The sequence below is a fragment of the Rasamsonia emersonii genome, assembly GCF_000968595.1.
Source record: "Rasamsonia emersonii CBS 393.64 chromosome Unknown ctg1118621760090, whole genome shotgun sequence".
In the NCBI taxonomy this organism is placed as follows: Eukaryota; Fungi; Ascomycota; class Eurotiomycetes; order Eurotiales; family Trichocomaceae; genus Rasamsonia; species Rasamsonia emersonii.
In genome coordinates this window covers 64,173-84,034 of record NW_013563197.1, presented here as the reverse complement: position 1 = coordinate 84,034, position 19,862 = coordinate 64,173, and the positions used below count along the sequence as shown (strand labels likewise).

Here is a 19,862-nt window from a genome sequence, read left to right as displayed (position 1 = left end):
TAGGGCAGGGCTGGCGCTCCTTGACCTCAGCAACTTCTACACCACAACAAAAGACAAAACAAGCAGATAGTTGACTTGACACTACTCCTCTTCCATGCGCCCAGATTTACTGAACAAAGTTCTTTTCCTCTTCTTCAGACATTTACATCACACCCACAGACTCTGACGGATCCGTAGAGGAAGTGGCTGCTGCTCTCTTCGCCAGATTGTTGGCGGACATCTGGCCCAACTGCGTGAGGCTCGCTCCACCGAGGATCTCCAGTACGGTGACGTCCAGGCCCAGTTTCAGCTTGAACCAGTTCCGCAGCTCGATGGCGACGAGCGAGTCTACTCCCAGCGCGGGGAGAGAGACATCGTAGTCGATGTCTGAGAGATCGCGCAGCATGAAGCCGAACAACATCCGTCCGATGTGCTGGGCGAGAAACTCGGCTGAACCCGGCGTCTGAAGCATGGCCGGTCTCCTGTTTGCTTCTACCAGGAATTGTTTGAGCGCCTCGTCATCGTCCCTGTGGGTGTCGGACTTGGCACGATCTTGCGAGCTGAGGTTATGGTAGATAGCCATGCGTGGATCTCGTTTCCAAACAGTCCGATTGTTGGGCAAGCTGAGTGGGAGAGTCGTGCGGAGACCGATGCAGAGCTGGCTCTTGCTGGTGTACGCGCTGGAATCAAATTCTTCGGGAGCTGACGGTAGAGAACGATCGATCATCAAGTGAAGCGACTCCAACAGATCCTGTTCCTGCAGGGTATGCGTGGCCGTCGAGCGGAAGTGCTCGAGAAGGTAGTCGTTGCGACTGACATATCCTACATCTTCCATGACCCCTATATTGATTGCTGAACAAGGCAGCCCCAACGAATGTCGAAACTGGACGAATGCGTCCAGAAAGTATTTCCTGCCGCGTAGTTGGCCTGCCCCCACTGCCCTACGAGACCGGAGGTCGAGCTGAAGAGTACAAAGTAGTCCGGTTTCTTTTGACATTTCTCGAGGGCGTTGTGCAGATTCCAGGTCCCTTGCACCTTGGGTGAAACAACCGTCTGCCAGTCGTTGAATGTCATCTTCGAGAGCGAGACATCCTGTCGTCCAGTCAATGCCTGTCATGCCGTTATTTACTTTGAAATAGATTGGAACACACCTTGAGAACCATCGAAGCCTGCATAACTCCAGCGACGTTCACGTCAAGATCCCTGACGAGCGAGTCCACATCATCCGCGCTCGATACATCGCCCGCGACCAAATCCACTCGGCAGTTCTGTGACCGCAGCTCGGAGACAAATGCTTCGTGATGCGGATTCTTTCCTGAGGATCTGGAGAAGAAGACCAGATGCCTTGCTCCATGCATGACCATCCACGCACTCACCGGTCGGCCCAGACCACCCAATCCCCCGACGATGATGTGACATCCTTCGGATCGGAAGCTCAGCTGCTTGACGGCCGGAGTCGAGGGGAGCTCTGCACTGGATTCGGGCATGGTCACCACGACCTTCCCGATATGGGTCCCTTTCTGCATGTATCGGAATGCCTGCTCGACATGGGCGGCTTCGAACTCTTTCGTAGGAAGTGGAGTGATGGATCCTTGCTGGAAGTACTCCATGCACCGTTTGAGAAGCCTGATAGATACATGATCAATAGAGAGCAGCGCAAACACCAGCAACGACTGACTCAAACTTACTCTTGAGTGATTTCCGGCCTCTGTGCACAGATCCTGGTGAAATCCACTCCCACAAACGACCGATTCGACTCGAACGCGTCCATGGCAAGGCTCGCTTTGCCGATGAAATCCCTCTTTCCAATCTCGACCATCGTGCCGAACTCGGCGACGCACTTCCACGATGCATGGAGGAGTTCTCCCGATAGCGAGTTCAGAACAACGTCAACACCTCGACCGTCCGTTGCGGCCAGCACATCGCGCAAGAACGTATTGTCTCTGGAGTTGAATATGCGCTCGCGCGGTATACCTAATGTGTTTTGGAGGTATTCCACCTTGGCTGCGCTGCCGACGGTACAGTATATCTAGAATCTTGTTCAGCCAGGGAGTGTTTGTATGGAGGTTATTGCCATACCTCAGCTCCCACCATGCGGCAAATCTGTATGGCAGCCAAGCCAATCCCTCCACACGCCGAATGGATAAGAACAGTCTGCAGAAAGACGGGTCAACGAACGATCATCAGACCAGGGGCATTAGGTATGTATGGGAAGGAAACCAACATGGCCTTTTTTCAGCCGAGCAACATCCATCAGGGAATGGATCACTGTTGCAAAAACGCAAGGCAGGGCGGCCGCTTCGACAAAGCTCAGATTTGCAGCTATTTTGGCACACAGCCGTTCTGTTGTCATCAGGGCCGAAGAAAAAGTGCCTCCAGAAAAGACTACGACATGGTCGCCTGGAGCCAGAGCCTTTACTTCAGGTCCGATGCGCGTGACGATGCCGGAACACTCGACGCCAAGGTCTTTGGCTTCGACGACGCCCATTGCGGTGAGAACGTCCTATTAGTAAAGGTCAGTCCTCTGTCTACTACAATTGAAGCCGAGTCATGCAAACCCTAAAGTTCAGTCCAACTGCCCGCGTTTCAACTTCAACCCAATCGTCGTGTTGTGGTGGCTCTATTGTGCTCTGTTTCCAGGCTAGGGTTTGCAAGAACCCTCGCTTTCCAATGTCGAGTTTCTTGATAACAGATTTGGTAGATGGCGCTTTGTCAAGAAGCTCATCGCCCACAACGACTGGATAGAATCTGCCCGTCAGAACGGTGCCAGACGAGTATACAAACTCCATGACGGGATTAAGGACCTCGTCTGGTGATCTTTCCATCAGTTTATCGATCACCTTCGTACAGGCCGACCAGGCTGCTTCGTCGAACGAATCCAGCTCAAGCGTCGCAAAGTTCATTGCCAATTCCGTGCGAATCGTCCTGGCCAGTCCTAGGATCATCGCGTATCGCGGGTCTGTACATGCTACCTGGCAAGGCCTGGTTACCCACAGGGTGGCAGGACACCCTTCCAACTCCGAAAGAAGAAGGGCTTTGAACTGGTCAAACCGATCTGACGTGAGAGAATGGATAAAAGGCTCTTCTTCGAGGTCCAGTACAGAGACGACAGGCTGACCAAAGGGCACTTTTTCGCCGCCAAGGAATCGAATATTGATTTGGAAGCCGTTGTTTTCCAAGTAAACATGCAAAGAGTCTGCAACGCTGCTGGGCTTCGACTGCCGAAGAATTGTGACCCGCTTCTCAAGAGCGTTCTGCGATTCCTTCCGGGGGCTGGAGATGATGTGCGCATTGAGATATCCATCGTACACGACAGCCTCGGCGCCAGAAAATCCCGAATTTCGCAATTCGATATCCCACCGCGCTGGGCTGACATAGGGTTCTGTAGGGCGATTGTCAGCCTCGCCCAACCACCATCCAGGAAGAAGACCCATGACATAGTTGACCCATTTCGTAGTCGGGCTTAACTCCTGAAGGAACAGTTTTCCGGTCGGTTTCAGCAGTTTTTTTATGTTCAGAAGGGAGTCCTGAAGCCGGGGGTTGCATGGAGGACATTCGATGCCACGATTAAGTCGTACGATTCACTGTCGAATCCCTGCACAATTGGGTCGGCGGAAATGTCCAGGACGCGATATGTTATGGCGTCATAATCCTTGAACCGCTCTTTTGCTGCAACGAAGAACCCCGCTGAGAGGTCGGTATAGGTATAGGAACCGTACATGCGCTCTCCACGCGGGCTTGAGTTTTTGAGAACTGGGAGGATCGTGGCCGTCATGCCTCCGGTCCCAGCACCGATCTCCAGGATCTTCATGTTGGGCTTGGAGTGTGCCAACAATCGGAAGAAGTCCGCATAGTCGCAGAGAGGTCTGAAGTGGTAGATGTCCGCAAGAAGATCGTCTTTGAGCAGCAGTTCCAATGGGTTGACTTTGTCGTCAAAGATATTCACCACTTCTTCAAAAACACTGGAAATCGCCGTCGCGGCCTTTTTGCCTTCGGTGAGCAGAGCTTTTTCGAGCAACTTGTGAACATGCTGGACTCGCTTTTCAGAAGACATGGTGACAATTCCAGCGCATCCAGGTACATGCTCGTAGAGACCCTGCTCGGCGTTCGATCTTTGCAATCGCAGCCATCCCTGGAACTTGGCATAGTGCGGCTGAGAGGCGACCTTGTTCTGCACACGGTATTCTGTCTCGATCATACATGTTAAAGCAAGCTCTTCGATGAGAAGGTGCGTGTTGTCAGCGGCGCTGTCTTGAAGCGGACGTATCAACGAAGTGACGTCCATAAAGTCGACATCCGGCTTCCACACCAACTGGGCCCCTGCATGGAGATCAACGCCTCTTCTCTCCTCGCCGTCCGTCAATCGGGAGAGGCGCATGTTTCGGAGGTGAAAGACCACTTGATCCCCACAGAAGCCAACTGCGTCACCGAAGAAACCGCCTTTCGGCATTGGGTTGGCGGATGCTTGAACTGATATAGTGGAGCTGGGAGAGCAGACATATAATTCTTCAATGGAGGTCGGCACAGCCAAATGATCAAACAATCTCGGGATGGCCTGACATTGCGCGACGCTGAACAGCTGGAAAATGCAGTCGATCGTGCAGGGATGCATTGTGTATGGACTCTCGAGATTGTCGACATCGACAAAATCGTCGACCCTGGCCGTGGCTTTCCTCTCGGTGATACTGGAAGTGATATCCCTGAGACCGTGGAAACGGGGGCCATAATTGAAACCGAACTTCTTCATCACTCGGTACCACACGTCTGGTTCGACTAGACGAACGCCTGGCTCTGGATGGGCCGCTGGGATGGCGAAGTCGCGCCCTGGACGAGCTTGACCGGTGCAGTTCCTGGTCCATTTGCCGTCCAGAAGAGACGCGATGGTGAAGTCATACCATGATGATGAATTCAGTGTCGTCGTGAGCCTTACCGGGCGGAATTGAGTGACAATCTCGGCCGAGGCATCTTTTTGCAGGACCATCGCCGTGAGGATATTCACATTCCGAACGCTGAAATCAGAAGAGCCCGTGAGTTGACGGATGGCCTCGCCGGCGATCGAAACATAACCCGCTGCAGGGAACACAGTTTCGCCCATGATATCATGATCTCGCAACCAGGGGGTATCGTTGAGACGAAGGACATTTCGCCATGTTGGTTCCAGATCGCTCCCATCCGTGATTCTTATGCCGAGGAGATCGTGACGAGGAAACTCTCGCATTCGCCAGCCTCTCATGAGACGAGATTCGGACCAGTAGCGGCCCTCATGGTTCCATGCATAAGTGGGCAAGTCGTGCAGCACCCGTCCTCCTTCAGGGTTGAGAGGCGACAAATCGATCGGGGCGCCTACCTGGAAGAGCTGTCCTGCGGTTCGAAGAATAGCCTCGTGGGAATTGGTTTTTCGAACCAAAGTCGAGATGCACTGTATTGGTCTGACTACATGCTGTGATATCTGCCGCAAAGGTCCTGACAGCGCTGAATGCGGTCCGACTTCGACGAAGACCGAATTCGGAGACACGTCCTCGAGGAGTCGGGAGACTGCACGGCTAAAGAGTACTGGAGAGGTCAGGTTGCTACACCAGTACGATGGCCCTAGGAGGTCTCCGCTCATGACCTTCTCCCCTGTGACAGAGGAGAAAAATGTGGCCGTAAGATTCCTTGTCTTAACATTCATTCTTGACAGATATTCGTCCTCCACACCCTTCATCCGCGCTGTTAAATATTAGCCACCACTCGAGAAACGGTGGCGAAGCGACATACAGGAATGATAGGCGCACTTAACGCGAAGTCGGCGTATCAAGACATCAGGGTGCTCGTTCTGGATTGACTGCGCGACGGAGTCCAGGACGTCTGATTCACCCGTGAGAGTGACATTATCAGGACTATTCTCGCATCCAACCGCAATCCCCTTGGTCAGATACTTCAACACGGCATCCCGGCTCAGTCCCACGGCAAGCATGCCTCCTTTACCTTCCTTTTCCATCTTTGCGCTGACTTGCCCTCGATGGTAAGCAACAGCAATCGCATCAGCGGCAGAGAGACTTCCACAGGCGTATGCAGCGGCGATTTCTCCAGACGAGTGGCCGACCACAGCCGTGGGGTGCACGTTTATGGATCGCAGCACATCGACCAGAGCGATTTGAATGGCGGTGCAACAGGGCTGCGAAAACAGGGCTTCCGAAAGCCTCGACTCGTCCTCTGCTCTCAACAGCTCTTCTGCAGGCAAGTCAGATGAAAGTGAATATTGAACGGACAACAATATACCAACCTTCCAAACTCCATGATATCGAAGCATCGATGGATTTGAGTGCTGCATCGAGCTTCTTGATTGTCTCGACAAAGACGGCGTTGTGGAGGAAAAGATCCTTGCCCATTTGCGCATACTGAGCTCCTTGACCGGTGAACACGAACACTATCGTCGGTGACTGGCTTGCCTTTTTGAGGCCGGAAATGTCTAGACTGGCATCTTCGGTGGCATTTGAGATGGCGAATGCTCTGTGGCGGAATCTCTCGCGACGACAGCAGAGGGTATAGCTCAGGTCTCGAATTGAACTCGGATGGGACTGGACATACTGCTCGATGTTTTGGATATTTCGGCGCAACGACTCTACATGAGTTGCGGAGAATACAAGCAAGTGTGGCAGTCGATCGTGTTGCAGTCCGTTCTTGGTCGTTTCGATTCCGAATGAAGCAGCGGAGTCGAGGAGAACCTGCCAAATTCAGCTTCAGCGCCTTGCCTTGCGGATGCGACGACATACGTGTGCGTTTGCTCCCCCGATGCCATACGAACTGACGCCAACTCTTTCGGCCTTGCCTTCAGGCCATGCCTCGCACTCGACAGGAACCCGCATCCGGGCCCTTTCGAAGGGAACTGACTGGTTGGTAACTTTATCTCATGCAGACTGGGCTAATGACTCACTCTTCGGATTCGGGGTCTTGAAATTGATGTTGGGTGGAATTGCCTTATTTTCAAGAGCCAGGATCATTTTGATCACGCCCGTCAGTCCGGCAGCACCTTCGCTATGGCCCAGATTGGATTTGACCTGTCCATGCGTTAGCAAAGACAGTTGTTGGCTTTTTTTTGTGGGTTAACTTACTGATCCGATCAGAATCCCCCAGTCGCCAAAGACGTTGGCCACGGCTCCTGCCTCAAGGGGATCGCCCACTGGTGTCCCGGTGCCATGACACTCGATCATTGCAGTCTGGGAGAGGTCCGTAATGCCCGCAATCTGATGGCTCCGTCGGATCAGAGCTTCATGGCAGCGCGGGTTTGGGAGTGACCAGCCGGCAGTCTTGCCATCCGAGTTGATACAGGCTGATCGAATGACGGCTCGAATGGGGTCTTTGTCCCTGATTGCATCCGACAGTTTCTTGATATAGATGGCATTGACGGCTTCCCCTCTCGCGTAGCCATCGGCAGACGCATCAAACGACTTGCACAATCCTGTTGGAGAGAGAACGCCTTGCTCGGTCATGGCTACCGTCATGTGAGGTGACAGGATGATATTCGAGCCACCGACAACAGCGGAGGAGCACTCGCCTGCGTACAAAGCCTGACACGCTTCGTACAGAGCAGTTAGGGAGGAGGAACACGCGGTGCGGATGGTCATGCTGGGCCCAACGAAGCCAAACTCGTAGGACACACGGTTGGAGATGGCAAAGTCCCCATATCCCGGGACGCGGTACGGGCCAGAGTTCAGCGTGTCTTTGGCCTGCAGGTCGGCCCAGTCCTCGCCGAAGACGCCCACGTAGCAGCCGATGGCCTTGCCCTTGTAGTCGGTCGTTCCAGGGCTCTCGAGACATTCGTAGACGACCTCCAGCATCAGCCGCTGCTGGGGGTCCATGACTTCGACTTCTCGGCGGGACATGGACCAGAAGGACGTATCCATGGTAGCAAGGTCGACGTCGTCGAGGAAGTACCCGAAATCGGTACAGGTATGCCCTGCTTTCCCAGGACGGTAGAAGGCGTCGACATTGTAGCGGTCTGGCGGCACCCGACAGCGCCCGCTGCCTTTGCTGGTCAGAAACTTCCAAAAGCTCGACGCATCGTGAATCCTTCCGGGGAGTCGAAGGCCGATGCCGGTGATGGCAATGGGCTCCACGGTCATTTCTCGATCCCGAGTGCCGTGGGACGTGGACGAGGACGAGAGAGGACTGATGCCGTTGACCGTGGCATTCGTGTAGACACCGTTCAATCCGCAGTCACCCATGACTCCAACTAACGATTTACCTACTTGAATGATATCTGATTTACTGGACAGTTACGACTTAGAGCGTGGAGCTGGAAATCGACACGCCTACGCTTGTTCGCATCTATATACAACCTAAATACCCTGCACAATGATAACGAAGGTTCATTAAGGTATGAAACTCAACCGGACCCGACTGAATAGCGATCCTAACTCTCCTGGTGATAGAAAGCCGAACTGCAAGGTCATCGAATCAAGGGCTCCAAATCCTGTGCGTTCGCTCGCTACATAGTGACAGAAGAGGATACTCCTGCCCAGCCATTCAGAGCTACATAGTCTCTCGGGTTGATAGCCTAAGTGCAGTAAGTAAAGAGAATCTACGAACTGGAGGAGTTCCAATACAGTTCCGGTGTTGGACTGCCTGAACCGTCGCGCCAGTCTGCATCTGCGTCTGCGTCACTAGCTTGGATAAATGATCTGGACGAACAAAAACCGGTAGCTGAACGCCTCCGCAGATCTTTTGCGCCTTCTGCTTGGAATTCAATTACGTAAATCAAAGTAGGTTGACAACCAGCTCGTGACATTACATCGAGTCACACGGACATGTGTAGTCTGCATGAATATGGATATGAAAGGTAGGTAGGACGACGCAGAAGCAGTTGACAAATATACCGTCAAACCCCCTCCTCCATAATTGATAACAGACGGTTACACATGTAGATCTAAACCATCTGATCGGGCTGAATAGTTGCCCTAGGCCATTTGCCTTGACCCGTTTCGGCCTCGGGCAGGGAACTATAGGAACCGTTCGACGACAACTTGGACTAATCATCAAGTGTCTTTGATTGGCAGAAACCTATTAATAATTCGTCAGACCAGCGCTTGCAGCAGCAGCTGATCGATTGTGTTGCATTGCATTGCATTCAGCTGACGTGAGCATGTACGTACATATGTACATGACTGCGCCGCAAAAATACAAAAAACAGGCCGCAGTGCAGCACATGCATTGTAACTAGTCCTACTGGTCCCGGAATTTTCGGGATCTTTTTAGCGACATAATAAGGCTCTGACTAGGTCGCTAGCTTGCAATCATCAGCAATCATCATTGGAGAGAGACAAGGAAATACAAACCATTACCTAGGTTCAGCTGGTTTTTACGCACTTAGTGTACAATTTAGGCACATAGGATAATAGATACACTCCGAGTGTTTGACCGGAGGAGCACGGTAGATTCCTTCTTGAGAAGATGCTGTTCTGGCATTTATGCATAGAGTGGATTATTGGATCCGATTCTATCTCGAATCATAATATAATGACGAGTAATTAGTTCTGCAGGACTAATTACCTGGGTGAATTCCTTCTGAAGAAAAATTATCTAAGTCAAGTTTTCTTCGACGGGTTCATCCAAATACGTAGATTAGGCGTTCTAATGTATGTATGCACATACAGAGTACAGGTAGCGTTCTAGGCATACAGCGAACTTTGGAGGCAGCACGGTACAACTTATATGAAGGCTCCCTCGCCCTCCTTAGGAAACTTTTCACCGATTCGAGTTCAGCTCTCTCATTCTCAGTTTTGTTGACCAGCTAGCTTGGCTCCATGGCTGCAACCACTCCCCGTGCAATGAACCGCTGGACAAAGGAAGAAGACAAAAAGCTGCGCCAGCAAGTCCTGAAGTACCGTGCTAGTAGTGGGAGTAAAAAAAGCACTACATATTCCTTTTTTTTTGCTGCAGATCTTGTGTCTGACTGCTCATGACAAATGACAAGATGCTCCCGACCAGTCCATCCCGTGGAGAAAAATCGCCCAGTTGCTGCCAGGCAGGTCCAACAAGGACTGTCGCAAGAGATGGTGCAAGATCGACGATCGTTGGAAGAGAGGCCCGTGGCAGCCGGACGAAGAACGACGACTGAAAGACGCCGTATCGGAGATTGGCAGAGCATGGGTGTCTGTTTCTGCGGCCGTTGGCACCAGAAGTCCAGATCGTGAGTTTTATTATTATCTGTACAATGACCTGTGAAAGTATAGTAGCTAAATATAATATTGCTTGTAGAGTGTGCGAAACATTGGCAGAACGCGCTGGATCCGAGCTTGACAAGGAGAGATTGGGAAGAGTCTGAAGTAAAGATTTTCTGTGGTGCGTCGTAGTTTTGCTGAGCAGATCCTGACTGAAAAAAAAATGCCTGTTGCAGGATATGCGATTGCTAGAGGCTGTTTCTCTTCATGGCCATCACTGGAGCAAGATCCAGCAGCAAGCTTTCCCGGGACGATCCAAGCTGGATCTTAGCAATCGGTCAGTTTATTCCCTCGAGCAAAACATGTCAAGCATCTGACTTGGTTATATAGTCTGGCCTTGATTCTCCGGAGGATGGGTGAACCACTCATTGCAGTCGATTCCAAGCATTCCGTCCAGGCTGACGAGAAAGTGGAAAGGGGAGATGATCCACTCCTTCATCCACAAGGCGGAGCAGTAAGTGGGTTGTGGCAGGAAGGCTCTTTTGATGCCTGGAATCCATTGCGTGGTCTTGACTCGAATGCGTTCTGCAGTGACATAGAAGATGAATTCCAATCTAGCAACGATCTCGTCGGTGCTCAGGGATGTTCAACGTCCGAGGGAAACCATAGCCCATGGACGCCAGAAATCACAGCCAGTTTCAATATCGACCCGGATATGACAGGAGGATACGAAGAAAGTGCCGCTGCAGCCACTGCAGCATCAGAATCGCAAAGACTGACAGAACCGAATTCCGACAGTGTCAGTCGCAAGGTCACGATTATCCTCGAGGACGTGGATGTGAACGCTCAAAATGAAATTATCAACCACTTGCTGCAATCTAAAATTCGAACCACGATTCACGTAGACTGAGCCAATGCTTTCTTCAGCTGCGTTCGTCTGGATGGATATTGAAATCTGATGAGGGCGTGTTAAGGGTAAAGATTAGGACCAAATTCTATGTCGATAGCTGTGGATAGTCTGCGCTCAAGACCGTGGGAATATAATCTTGATTCAGCTTCATTATCAGTCGTATTATCTAACCCTAACTTTCAGCCGCCGATCTCTTCCGCTGAAGAACATGCTCCGAGCCAAGCGCTTTGTCGAGCGAGTTATGAGAAATGAAAATGCTGATGATCCCACTCGCAGCACATATCGCCGTCAAGACGATGAATAAGGTCCTGAACGACGATGCATACGCCTGGAGGACCTGCAGTCGAAACGGTGAATTCGACGGCAGACGGTTCAACGTAGCCACGTAGCCTTCGGCATCCTGCGATATCTGCGAGGGCAATCCTGCTTTTCTCAGCTCGCGAGACAGCTCGTTTTGAAAAATGGTGCCCCCGATGGCAACTCCCAGGCACATGCCCACACTGCGTAGAAAGGCAAAGAGGGCCGAAGCGTAGGCGACATCTTCTACCTTTGTGTTGGCTTGAATTCCAAAATTGAGAGAAGTGACGAGGGGTCCCGTTCCAATGCCTACAACCAAGAAAATTAGGATCATCGCATAGCGCTTGGTCTCCACATCAAGAATAATCAACAGCCCTGCCCCGAGAAGATTGACTGCCCACGCGGACCAGATCGCCCAGCGGAATCGCCCGAGGCGCGAGATGGCAATACCGACAGCCATGCTGGCCGGAATCAATCCCGCCGTGATGGGGGTGAAATAGACGCCGGCCATCATGGGTGAAAGGCCCTTCACGGAGAGCAAATAGAACGCAATGTAGAACAACTCCGCGTACAGCTGCTTCTGTCAGCTATTCGAATACTCATCTTTTGTTTATTGAACTAGCAGTCTTACCAGAAGGCCTAGAAGAAGGGCACATATGTATGACGACAGATTGGAAAGATTATTGAAAAGAGTTTTGCGAATAAAGGGATTTTTTGCGTATCGAACTTCCCAGAACAGAGTCGCCACGACGCCAACAATGCCGAGTAAAAGGGGAAGCAACGTTTGATAGCTGCTCCATGCGTATTGAACGCCTCCCCAGGTGATGCCCAGGAGGAATGCCGTCGTGCTGCTGATGAACAGAATCCCACCGGTCCAGTCGACTTCGGAAAACTTGGTCGCCCAGGATCGATGACGTTCCTGGAAGCGAATGACCAGGAAGGCCATGAGACCGCCGATGCCGCAGAGGGGGAAATTAATGTAAAAGCTAGAGGGTCAGCATGTAACTCTGCAGTATGAACGAAGTAGATGAATCCATACATCCAACGCCACGAGACATATTCTGCAAACGCAGCTCCGATTAGCGGTTCGCTGACGGTTCCAAGAGCCCAGGAGATCTGCATGAAACTGGTGAATTTGGGCCGCTGGCGCAGGGGGATGATGTCTGTGCAGATAACGAGCACCAGGGTAGTGATGCCTCCGCCTCCAACCCCTTGGATAGTCCGGCCAGCCAGGAACTGAGCGAAGCCGTGCGAAAGACAGGCGACAAGCGTTCCAAGGGCAAACAGAAAGATGGAGAGCAGAAGCAATTCCCGCCTCCCGAACACGTCGGAAAGAGCCCCGATAAAGGGCTGGAAGGTTGAGCTTGCCAGGAGGAACGATGTTCCTGCCCAGAACGTCTCGATGGCAGAGCCATTCAACGCCACTGCAAGAGTCTGAAGGAAGATCAGCAGACGCATGGACCTAGGTAGACAGCGACTTACCGGTAAGACTGGCACCAGTATCGTAGAATCCAAAGCGACGATCAGCGAGACAATTGACAGGCAGATTACGGTGAGAATCTCGGCTCGACCGGCCTTCCACGTGTCGTCACTGGCAGTAGCTGAAGCTGAAGTGTTCATATTAGCGTTGACACAATGCCATGGTGATCCAGTTCATACCATCGCTTGAGAGGACTCGGGCTTCAGCGTCATCCAACGCGGTGATTTTTGGCTCAGTCCTGCTATCTAGCTGGGCCATGGTGTACAGATGGTTTAATATTCAGTTGCTTTGTCTCCGAATGACTGTTTGAATGAACCGGAGATTTCGAAGCAGGACGTTGGGGGTCGCGGGGCCGATTCAGTCGGGTCCGCGGAGTGACTCGGCTGACTGTGCAACCATTTTCTCTCTTCTATCATCAATATATTTATATTTAGTAATCCTTTATTGTTCTTTCTATCTTTCTTTCCTTTTTTTTAAAAAAAAAGTTCATTTAAAGGCATCGACTGTGTTGCACGCTAATCGGATTGTCTCAGTCATCCATTCAGGAAAATCCCGATAATGAGTGGACTGTGAGATGCTGTCTCATCCAGCTAACACTGTTCAGCATGATGCAGCCAATAGTTCCAGTTTTGTTAGTGCTTGTCTCAGTAGTTATCTTGCTCTGGATCAAATCATGGCAGTCGAAAAAGGCTCGCATGCAGAGCCTAGGACAAAAGCCGCCCATGCTGCCTTATAAACTGCCCTTCGGTGCGCTTTCTGTGGTCAGAACCCTAAGAAGCAAGATGCTGACCTTTTTCGACCAGGGATTGATGCGGCATATATGTTTGTTTCCCATATGCTTCGCCTCGACTTCTTTGAATGGACCCAGACCCTGCTGGACCACCCGGGAAGAACAATCGATATCTACGTGCTAGGCACTCGACTGGTGCTGACAGACGATTGCGACAACATGAAGGCGATTATGTCCAGCCAGGTACTTCTCAATTGCTTGAGCTGGAGGCATTGCTCAACTAAGGATATCACAGTTCTCGGATTATGTGAAGGGCAGATTTGTCCACGACCTTTTTGAGAGTGTCCTGGGCGACTCGGTGTTTACCAGTAGGCCTCGTGTTGGATATTCTAGATCGCTTGAGAAATTCTGACCAGTCTAGCTGATGGAGAGCTGTGGATGGCGAACAAGAATCAACTTCGTCCTTACGTGAGGCTTAAAGATCCATTGAGACAAACACTGCAGCAGTTGACATCCGGAAGCTTGCCAAAAGCAGGCCGATTGACTTCGAGGTCGCTGAGAAATATATCAAGATCTTCCTCGAACACCTTGACAATGGAGGCAAAGCAATCGAAGTTTACGACCTCGTTGACCGGCTCCAACTCGACATCGTAACGGACATCTTCTTCGGCCATCCAACGAATTCACTGCGCGGAGAACATCTGCCTTTCCGGGACGCGATGAACAAGCTGTTGGCCATCAGTACAGCGCGAATCTGGATGGGGTAAGTACCCCTTTTCATGTCTTACTCGCTTGCTGACGCTTGCAGGCCCATCTCTTCGCTACTCCCAGACAGCTTGATCGCCCGGAAGGCGACGCAAGACTTCAACAGTTATCTGGACTCACAAGTTGCCAGGACTCTGTCACTGCCTGCGGATGAACTAAAGAAGCGACAGAACTCGCTTACATTGATGGAAGCTCTTGCTTTGCAGAGACCAGAACCGAAGGTATGCTCGTATTGTTTCCTATATATGGAAGTAGCTAACCAACTAGTACATCAAAAATCAACTTATTGCCGTGCTGATGGCGGGAAAGGTTGGAATCGTCTGGGATATGGTGACGTGAGCTAATACGATCAGGACCCGGCCACAATCACCATCATATGGGCACTGTATGAGCTCGCGCGGAGACCGGATATTGTTTGCCGTCTGCGGCAAGAAATACAAGAGCGGCAGGTCTCTCGCAGGGTTCCAAAACGCAAGCACTGACGACATTGTACAGGTGTGGATTCGAGTCGCCACCAACAGCCGAACAACTCAAGGAGATGACCCTGCTGAAGCATATCGTTCGAGAAACTCTGAGGCTCTATCATCCTTGTAAGACAGTCTATCCGTCGCCCTGTCAGAGACTGACCTTCTAGTGGGATTCAACATCCGCGAGGCGAAAAGGGACACAACTCTCCCCAAGGGAGGAGGGCCAGACGGCCAGATGCCAGTACCCATCTTAGCGGGAGAGCAAGTCAGTAAGTTTGTCTGTCCATGAGTATAAGTTTACGTACTTAATCTTCAATCAACAGTATACTCCGTCATCGGCCTCCAACGACGACCGGATATCGTAGGCGAGGACGCTGATCAATGGCGGCCGGATCGATACAACACATGGACGCCGCAGACGTGGGAATTTCTCCCATTCAACCACGGGCCAAGAATCTGCCTGGGGAGAGTGTTCGGTCAGTTCCAGATGGAGTATACGCTGGTGCGCATCTTCCAACATTTCGACGCCCTGGAGTCCGCAGATGGACGCGAGCAACGGATCAAGATTGAGATGAATACGAAGATGGCGTACCCGGTGATGTGCCGGTTCCATAGGGCCAGATCCGAATGATACTTATCTCGATATTAATGCTCACAAATCGCAACTTTTCATCTAAACTGCCTATATAGGTCATAGTCCATCTATAGCAGACTATCTCACCTGTCTGCCATATTAAATGTAATGATATCATGAATAAATCGAACATGCTGATCAACCCCAGTATTTATTAATTATAATTTCCGTCATTTTCTGCTTCTCAAATACAGCCTTTACATCATGCTTATCCCAATAATCCTCTTTGTACATCCCCAGGGACTGGTGCAGGTAGCCTGCTCGGATCCAAACCAGAAGAAGCATCCTTTGCTTTGGCAAGATCAATCTCTAGTTGTCCAAACAACGATTCTAGTTCTGGGTATCTTTTGATAGCAAGGCCGATGAACTGCAGATTCAGTTCATCCTTCCGTGCCCCGATAGACTCCCCGAATCGATCTGCCAGCCATCTCAAATCGAGTGTATCATGGGCTTTGGATCGAGTTGCTGTCGCACGAAGTTTGCCCTTGAATAACTAGAAAGGATCAAGGAAACTTGAGAGGCCACTACCGAGTTTCTGGCCATTTACCGCGTGGACAGTGGGTTGTACATCTCTCATGGTATATTGAGAACCTTGAAAGACATGTTCAGAAAGAATTCCTTGATCGGATCGACGGGACTCACCAGCAAACTGTTCACAAAAAATCTCCACTAGCACCGGATCGCTTCGATCTGGCTTGTCAGACCATTGGAACGCGACATAATCCTGCCGACTTTGCGTGACATAGCTCGGCCGACGTTGAGTAATGGCGGCAAAACCCTCTTTCCCATCGAGTAGATCAATGATCTGCTGCTTGGATATAGAAGGCAATGCAATCAATGTCCTTGCTTTCACCGCTACCGCCGAGGACAGCAATGGCGTATCCACCAAAGATGCCAAATCTGACATTGGCTTGGCTCAAAATTCGGTGGAGTGCAATGGCAGCATCGTTAAGGCGTTCTTGAACTTACGATCCCGGTATTTTGTGAGGAGGGAATACCGTACTCGTGCTCACAGGCCGGGATGGGAGCAGAAATCTCCCAGTGTTTATGTTTTTGTGCTCCCTGCGATATTCCATGTTGCCCGCAGTCTGAGAACTCCCTTCTTGTGGTCTGTGAAGAGATTGCAATCCTGTATTTCCTCAGACCTGAACAGCGATGCCGCGCAGAGAGCAGATACAGCGTTCGATAAGCAAGCTGCAGGTGTACAGGTCTAGATATCCTACAAGCAGTGAGAAAAGGCGATTCTTGATATGCCGGTGCAGTGCTCACATGGACCAGACGTGGTGCATTGTAGTAGTTCAGCGCTATTTCTCCAATGAGACGCTGCCGCCCATGGCCGTCTTTTGAAGCAACAAGGCGGAGAAGAGGAATTGACCCCGTAACAAAACAACTTCGGGTGCCGGCACGTGCCACCTGTGCAACTTTCTCTCCTTCCAGAATTCAACTCCACCTCCAAGTTAACAGGCAGTATTCCTCCTTGAAATCCCCGTTTCCTCTTCGCAATTGATTCTTGCTGGCGACATTGCAGAGGCAAACGGATCGGTTTGAAAGGGTGTTCCTCGTTCTTGGAAACTATGAATTCTAAATACATCGTTCGCAGCAGGGCTTGAGAAAGCTCGACAGCTGGAGAAAGAGCCTTGCTTGAATAGGAGGCTCGTCGTTCCTCACCAAACACGATACGATATTCCAAACTCGCATCTCACAATTCTGGGCTGCGCGCTTTGCTCCAAAGTTCCCAGGGAAGCAACCGATATCGTGAAGTCGAAGGTTAGGGACTTCCAGAAGATAGAGAACTGGACCGTCGAGGACCACAATGCAGCTCATGAATCCAATCTCTCCTGGTTGAGACAGCAAGTCCAACTGATACGCCAGGAGAACGCAAGACGGTCGATCCTGGTAGTTGCTAATCACGCTCCTTCTCGAAAAACATCCAGCCCTCAGCATGCGCAGAATGAATCCGTGGAATTCTGCATTTGCAACTGATATCCTGTCGCAGGACCACTGGAGTGGAGCGAAGATCTGGGTCTTTGGACATGCCCACCATACTGCTGAGTTTAAGGAAGGTAATATAAAGGTTGTGAGCAATCAACGCGGGTATGTGCTTCCTTGGAGCTGCTATCCAAAGAAGAATGATGAGAAGGGTAAGTTTGATGTTAAAAAAGGTTATATGGGCTTAATTGCCTCTCAAAGAGGTTATTTTATTGCCCACCTTCTCATAATATCTGCTTTCAAGGACACCTGTTTAAACTGGCCTTTAAACTACTTTTTGTCCGCGAACTATTTTACCCTAGCTTGGAGTTATTACACCTTCTCAATCTCCTGCACCTCAACATCTGCCCTCTTGCCCTGCCCATCACCCAGCGTCAAGCCAGCAATCTTTGCTTCGGACCCTTCCATCACCGCAGCCACCTCCTCCAGACTGGGTCCCTTGGTCTCAGGGTACAGGAAGAAGATGACGGTGGTCTCGACGGCCAGCCAGACCACGTAGACAATGTAGTATTTCCATCCCAGACGCTCCATGCCAATTGGATTCACGAATTGGTTGAATGCGGAGCCGCCGCGGGAGAAACCCTGGGTCAATGCGACGCCTTTGCTGCGGTGGATGAAGGGGAAGACTTCGGTGATGAACACGTATGTTCTGTCAGAGTTAGCAAAGTTAGCATCAACATGACAACAGAGACAGTAGTCGTTATATTGAGTAAAAAAGGGTAAGGGATCTGATCTTACAACGGCATCATCAAATTGTAGAACCCGTAGTAGATGAATATCAGCGCAACCACCGCCGACGCAGCCGAGTGGTTGGTCGTCTTGACGTAGTCGGCAGAAGCGCCGGTCCAGCATGCAAAAAGCAGCGTCATGCCCACATAGGAGATCAAGTACTGGCGTCTGCGCGTTGCAACGCGGGTGATGAACGCACCCAGGACGCCTGTGACGAGGTTCCAGCACGAGAGGCCCAGGTTGACCTCGTTCTGGGTCCGGCGGTCCGTGATGCCGATTGTGCTCAGCACCTTGGCCAGGTAGTACCTACATAGATGTAATCTGTGTGAGTACGCATGTGCCGTCGATAGGAAGGAAAGTTCCCTACGAGACAAGACCATTGCCACTCCACTGCGAGAACAGCCCGACACATGCCGCGATGAGGGCTCGACGTCTGTTGGCACTCCCCCTTAGCAACTCCGCCCAGTTGGTCTTGGAACTCTCCATCTCCAGGCGGATCGTGTCGCGGATCTGGTTGAACTCGGCGCGAACGAAGGGGTCATCGCGGTTTCCTTCAGCGTGGTATTTAACCAGGATCTCAAACGCTTCTTCGTTGCGGTCCTTGGAGACGAGCCATCTGGGGGATTCGGGGATGAACCTGTTTACCTTCAGTACATACGTGTATACAGACAGACAGATATTCTCTTCTAGACAATGCGCACCAGATGAAGATCAGCTGTAGCGACGAGGGCAGAATCTGCAGGAGCGAGGGCAGGCGCCAGCTCCAGTTCGATTTCATCGAGAACGTGCCGAGCGTGACGCCCGCAGCGATAATGGCGCCAGCGTACCAGGACTCGTTGAACAGTCCCGTAATGACGCCGCGCTCGCGTGGATACGTCAATTCCGCAATCAGCTGCGAGGCTCCGTTGATGGCAAAGGGAATGCCCAAGCCGAGCATGATGCGGGATACCACGAACATGCCGACTGCATCGATTAGCTATAAGTTATTGAAAATGCAGGGCATGCAGGACATACTCGTGACAGACGCAGTCTGCAGGATGACACCAATTGTGATGATCAAGCTTCCCACGACGACGCATGCCTTTCGGCCGAATCGGTCATTGACCCCTGGGCGCGTCAGCATGGGACGATCGAGAGGTAGATTGGCCGCATACATGGAACAATGGGAATGGCAAAAACCGCGCCGATGGAGAATGCAGCAGTGATAATGCCCAACAGCGCTCCATTCGGATTGTTGAAGTCTGTTCGACCGTTAGCTGGCGTCACTGAACATGTTGGGCCGACGACGAACGAACAGTCTACCCATGGTTGAACAGCCTGCAGCCCGTTCAGGACACTCCCGTCGTATCCAGAGGTCATCTCCACGCCCAGGGCGGCAGGCACCAAGGCGAAGTACAGCTTTCGCAGGTTCTTCTTGCGGTACCAAGGCGTTGTGTCGAGCTGCTGGAGCTGGCTGACCTCGGAGACCTGCGCGAGCTCCTTGGCCGCGATCTTATTTGACAGCATTGTTCGATGTTATCTATTACTCTTCCAGATCGTTGAAGAGGGCCGTGGTACAAACTTGGGAGCCCGGAAGTGGATTTTATACCTGGCCAGGCTATTATCGATAGAGCGCTGTCTGCGCCAAGAATCGCGCATTGACTGCGATATGTCCTCGTATCGTCCCATTGTTGAGATTGGCAAGCGTGTATTTAGGCTGAATAGACGAGGCCGAAGCCAAGAGAAATCTTCTCCGTAAAA

The 19,862-nt window shown here is 51.4% G+C and overlaps 6 protein-coding genes across 6 annotated transcripts; 2 read left to right on the top strand and 4 right to left on the bottom strand.

Moving 5' to 3' along the window:
• Positions 1–142: 142 nt before the first annotated feature.
• T310_3923 (Lovastatin nonaketide synthase) lies at positions 143–8,186 on the bottom strand (the record flags this gene model as incomplete). Its single annotated transcript, XM_013473191.1, has 12 exons — positions 143–819; positions 852–1,089; positions 1,131–1,605; positions 1,668–2,008; positions 2,204–2,482; positions 2,538–3,449; positions 3,533–5,688; positions 5,737–6,192; positions 6,245–6,686; positions 6,735–6,847; positions 6,896–7,019; positions 7,074–8,186. The coding sequence occupies 12 exons, from the start codon at positions 8,184–8,186 to the stop codon at positions 143–145; spliced, it is 7,326 nt and encodes a 2,441-aa protein (XP_013328645.1).
• A 1,578-nt stretch (positions 8,187–9,764) lies between these two features.
• T310_3922 (uncharacterized protein) lies at positions 9,765–11,031 on the top strand (the record flags this gene model as incomplete). Its single annotated transcript, XM_013473190.1, has 5 exons — positions 9,765–9,855; positions 9,935–10,150; positions 10,219–10,302; positions 10,374–10,458; positions 10,512–11,031. The coding sequence occupies 5 exons, from the start codon at positions 9,765–9,767 to the stop codon at positions 11,029–11,031; spliced, it is 996 nt and encodes a 331-aa protein (XP_013328644.1).
• A 172-nt stretch (positions 11,032–11,203) lies between these two features.
• Positions 11,204–13,066, bottom strand: T310_3921 (Efflux pump antibiotic resistance protein; the record flags this gene model as incomplete). Its single annotated transcript, XM_013473189.1, has 5 exons — positions 11,204–11,902; positions 11,960–12,314; positions 12,368–12,762; positions 12,811–12,935; positions 12,988–13,066. 5 exons carry the CDS (start codon positions 13,064–13,066, stop codon positions 11,204–11,206), a joined length of 1,653 nt encoding a protein of 550 aa, XP_013328643.1.
• Positions 13,067–13,413: 347 nt separating this feature from the next.
• Positions 13,414–15,401, top strand: T310_3920 (Cytochrome P450; the record flags this gene model as incomplete). The annotated part of the gene is made up of 8 exons (XM_013473188.1): positions 13,414–13,555; positions 13,612–13,781; positions 13,834–13,906; positions 14,046–14,301; positions 14,347–14,524; positions 14,571–14,638; positions 14,903–15,039; positions 15,094–15,401. The coding sequence occupies 8 exons, from the start codon at positions 13,414–13,416 to the stop codon at positions 15,399–15,401; spliced, it is 1,332 nt and encodes a 443-aa protein (XP_013328642.1).
• A 211-nt stretch (positions 15,402–15,612) lies between these two features.
• Positions 15,613–16,693, bottom strand: T310_3919 (Uncharacterized protein; the record flags this gene model as incomplete). The annotated part of the gene is made up of 4 exons (XM_013473187.1): positions 15,613–15,897; positions 15,952–16,209; positions 16,374–16,623; positions 16,674–16,693. 4 exons carry the CDS (start codon positions 16,691–16,693, stop codon positions 15,613–15,615), a joined length of 813 nt encoding a protein of 270 aa, XP_013328641.1.
• A 1,012-nt stretch (positions 16,694–17,705) lies between these two features.
• On the bottom strand, positions 17,706–19,628 carry T310_3918 (MFS sugar:H+ symporter; the record flags this gene model as incomplete). The annotated part of the gene is made up of 7 exons (XM_013473186.1): positions 17,706–18,042; positions 18,132–18,428; positions 18,490–18,759; positions 18,824–19,085; positions 19,137–19,229; positions 19,277–19,363; positions 19,418–19,628. The coding sequence occupies 7 exons, from the start codon at positions 19,626–19,628 to the stop codon at positions 17,706–17,708; spliced, it is 1,557 nt and encodes a 518-aa protein (XP_013328640.1).
• Positions 19,629–19,862: the final 234 nt, after the last annotated feature.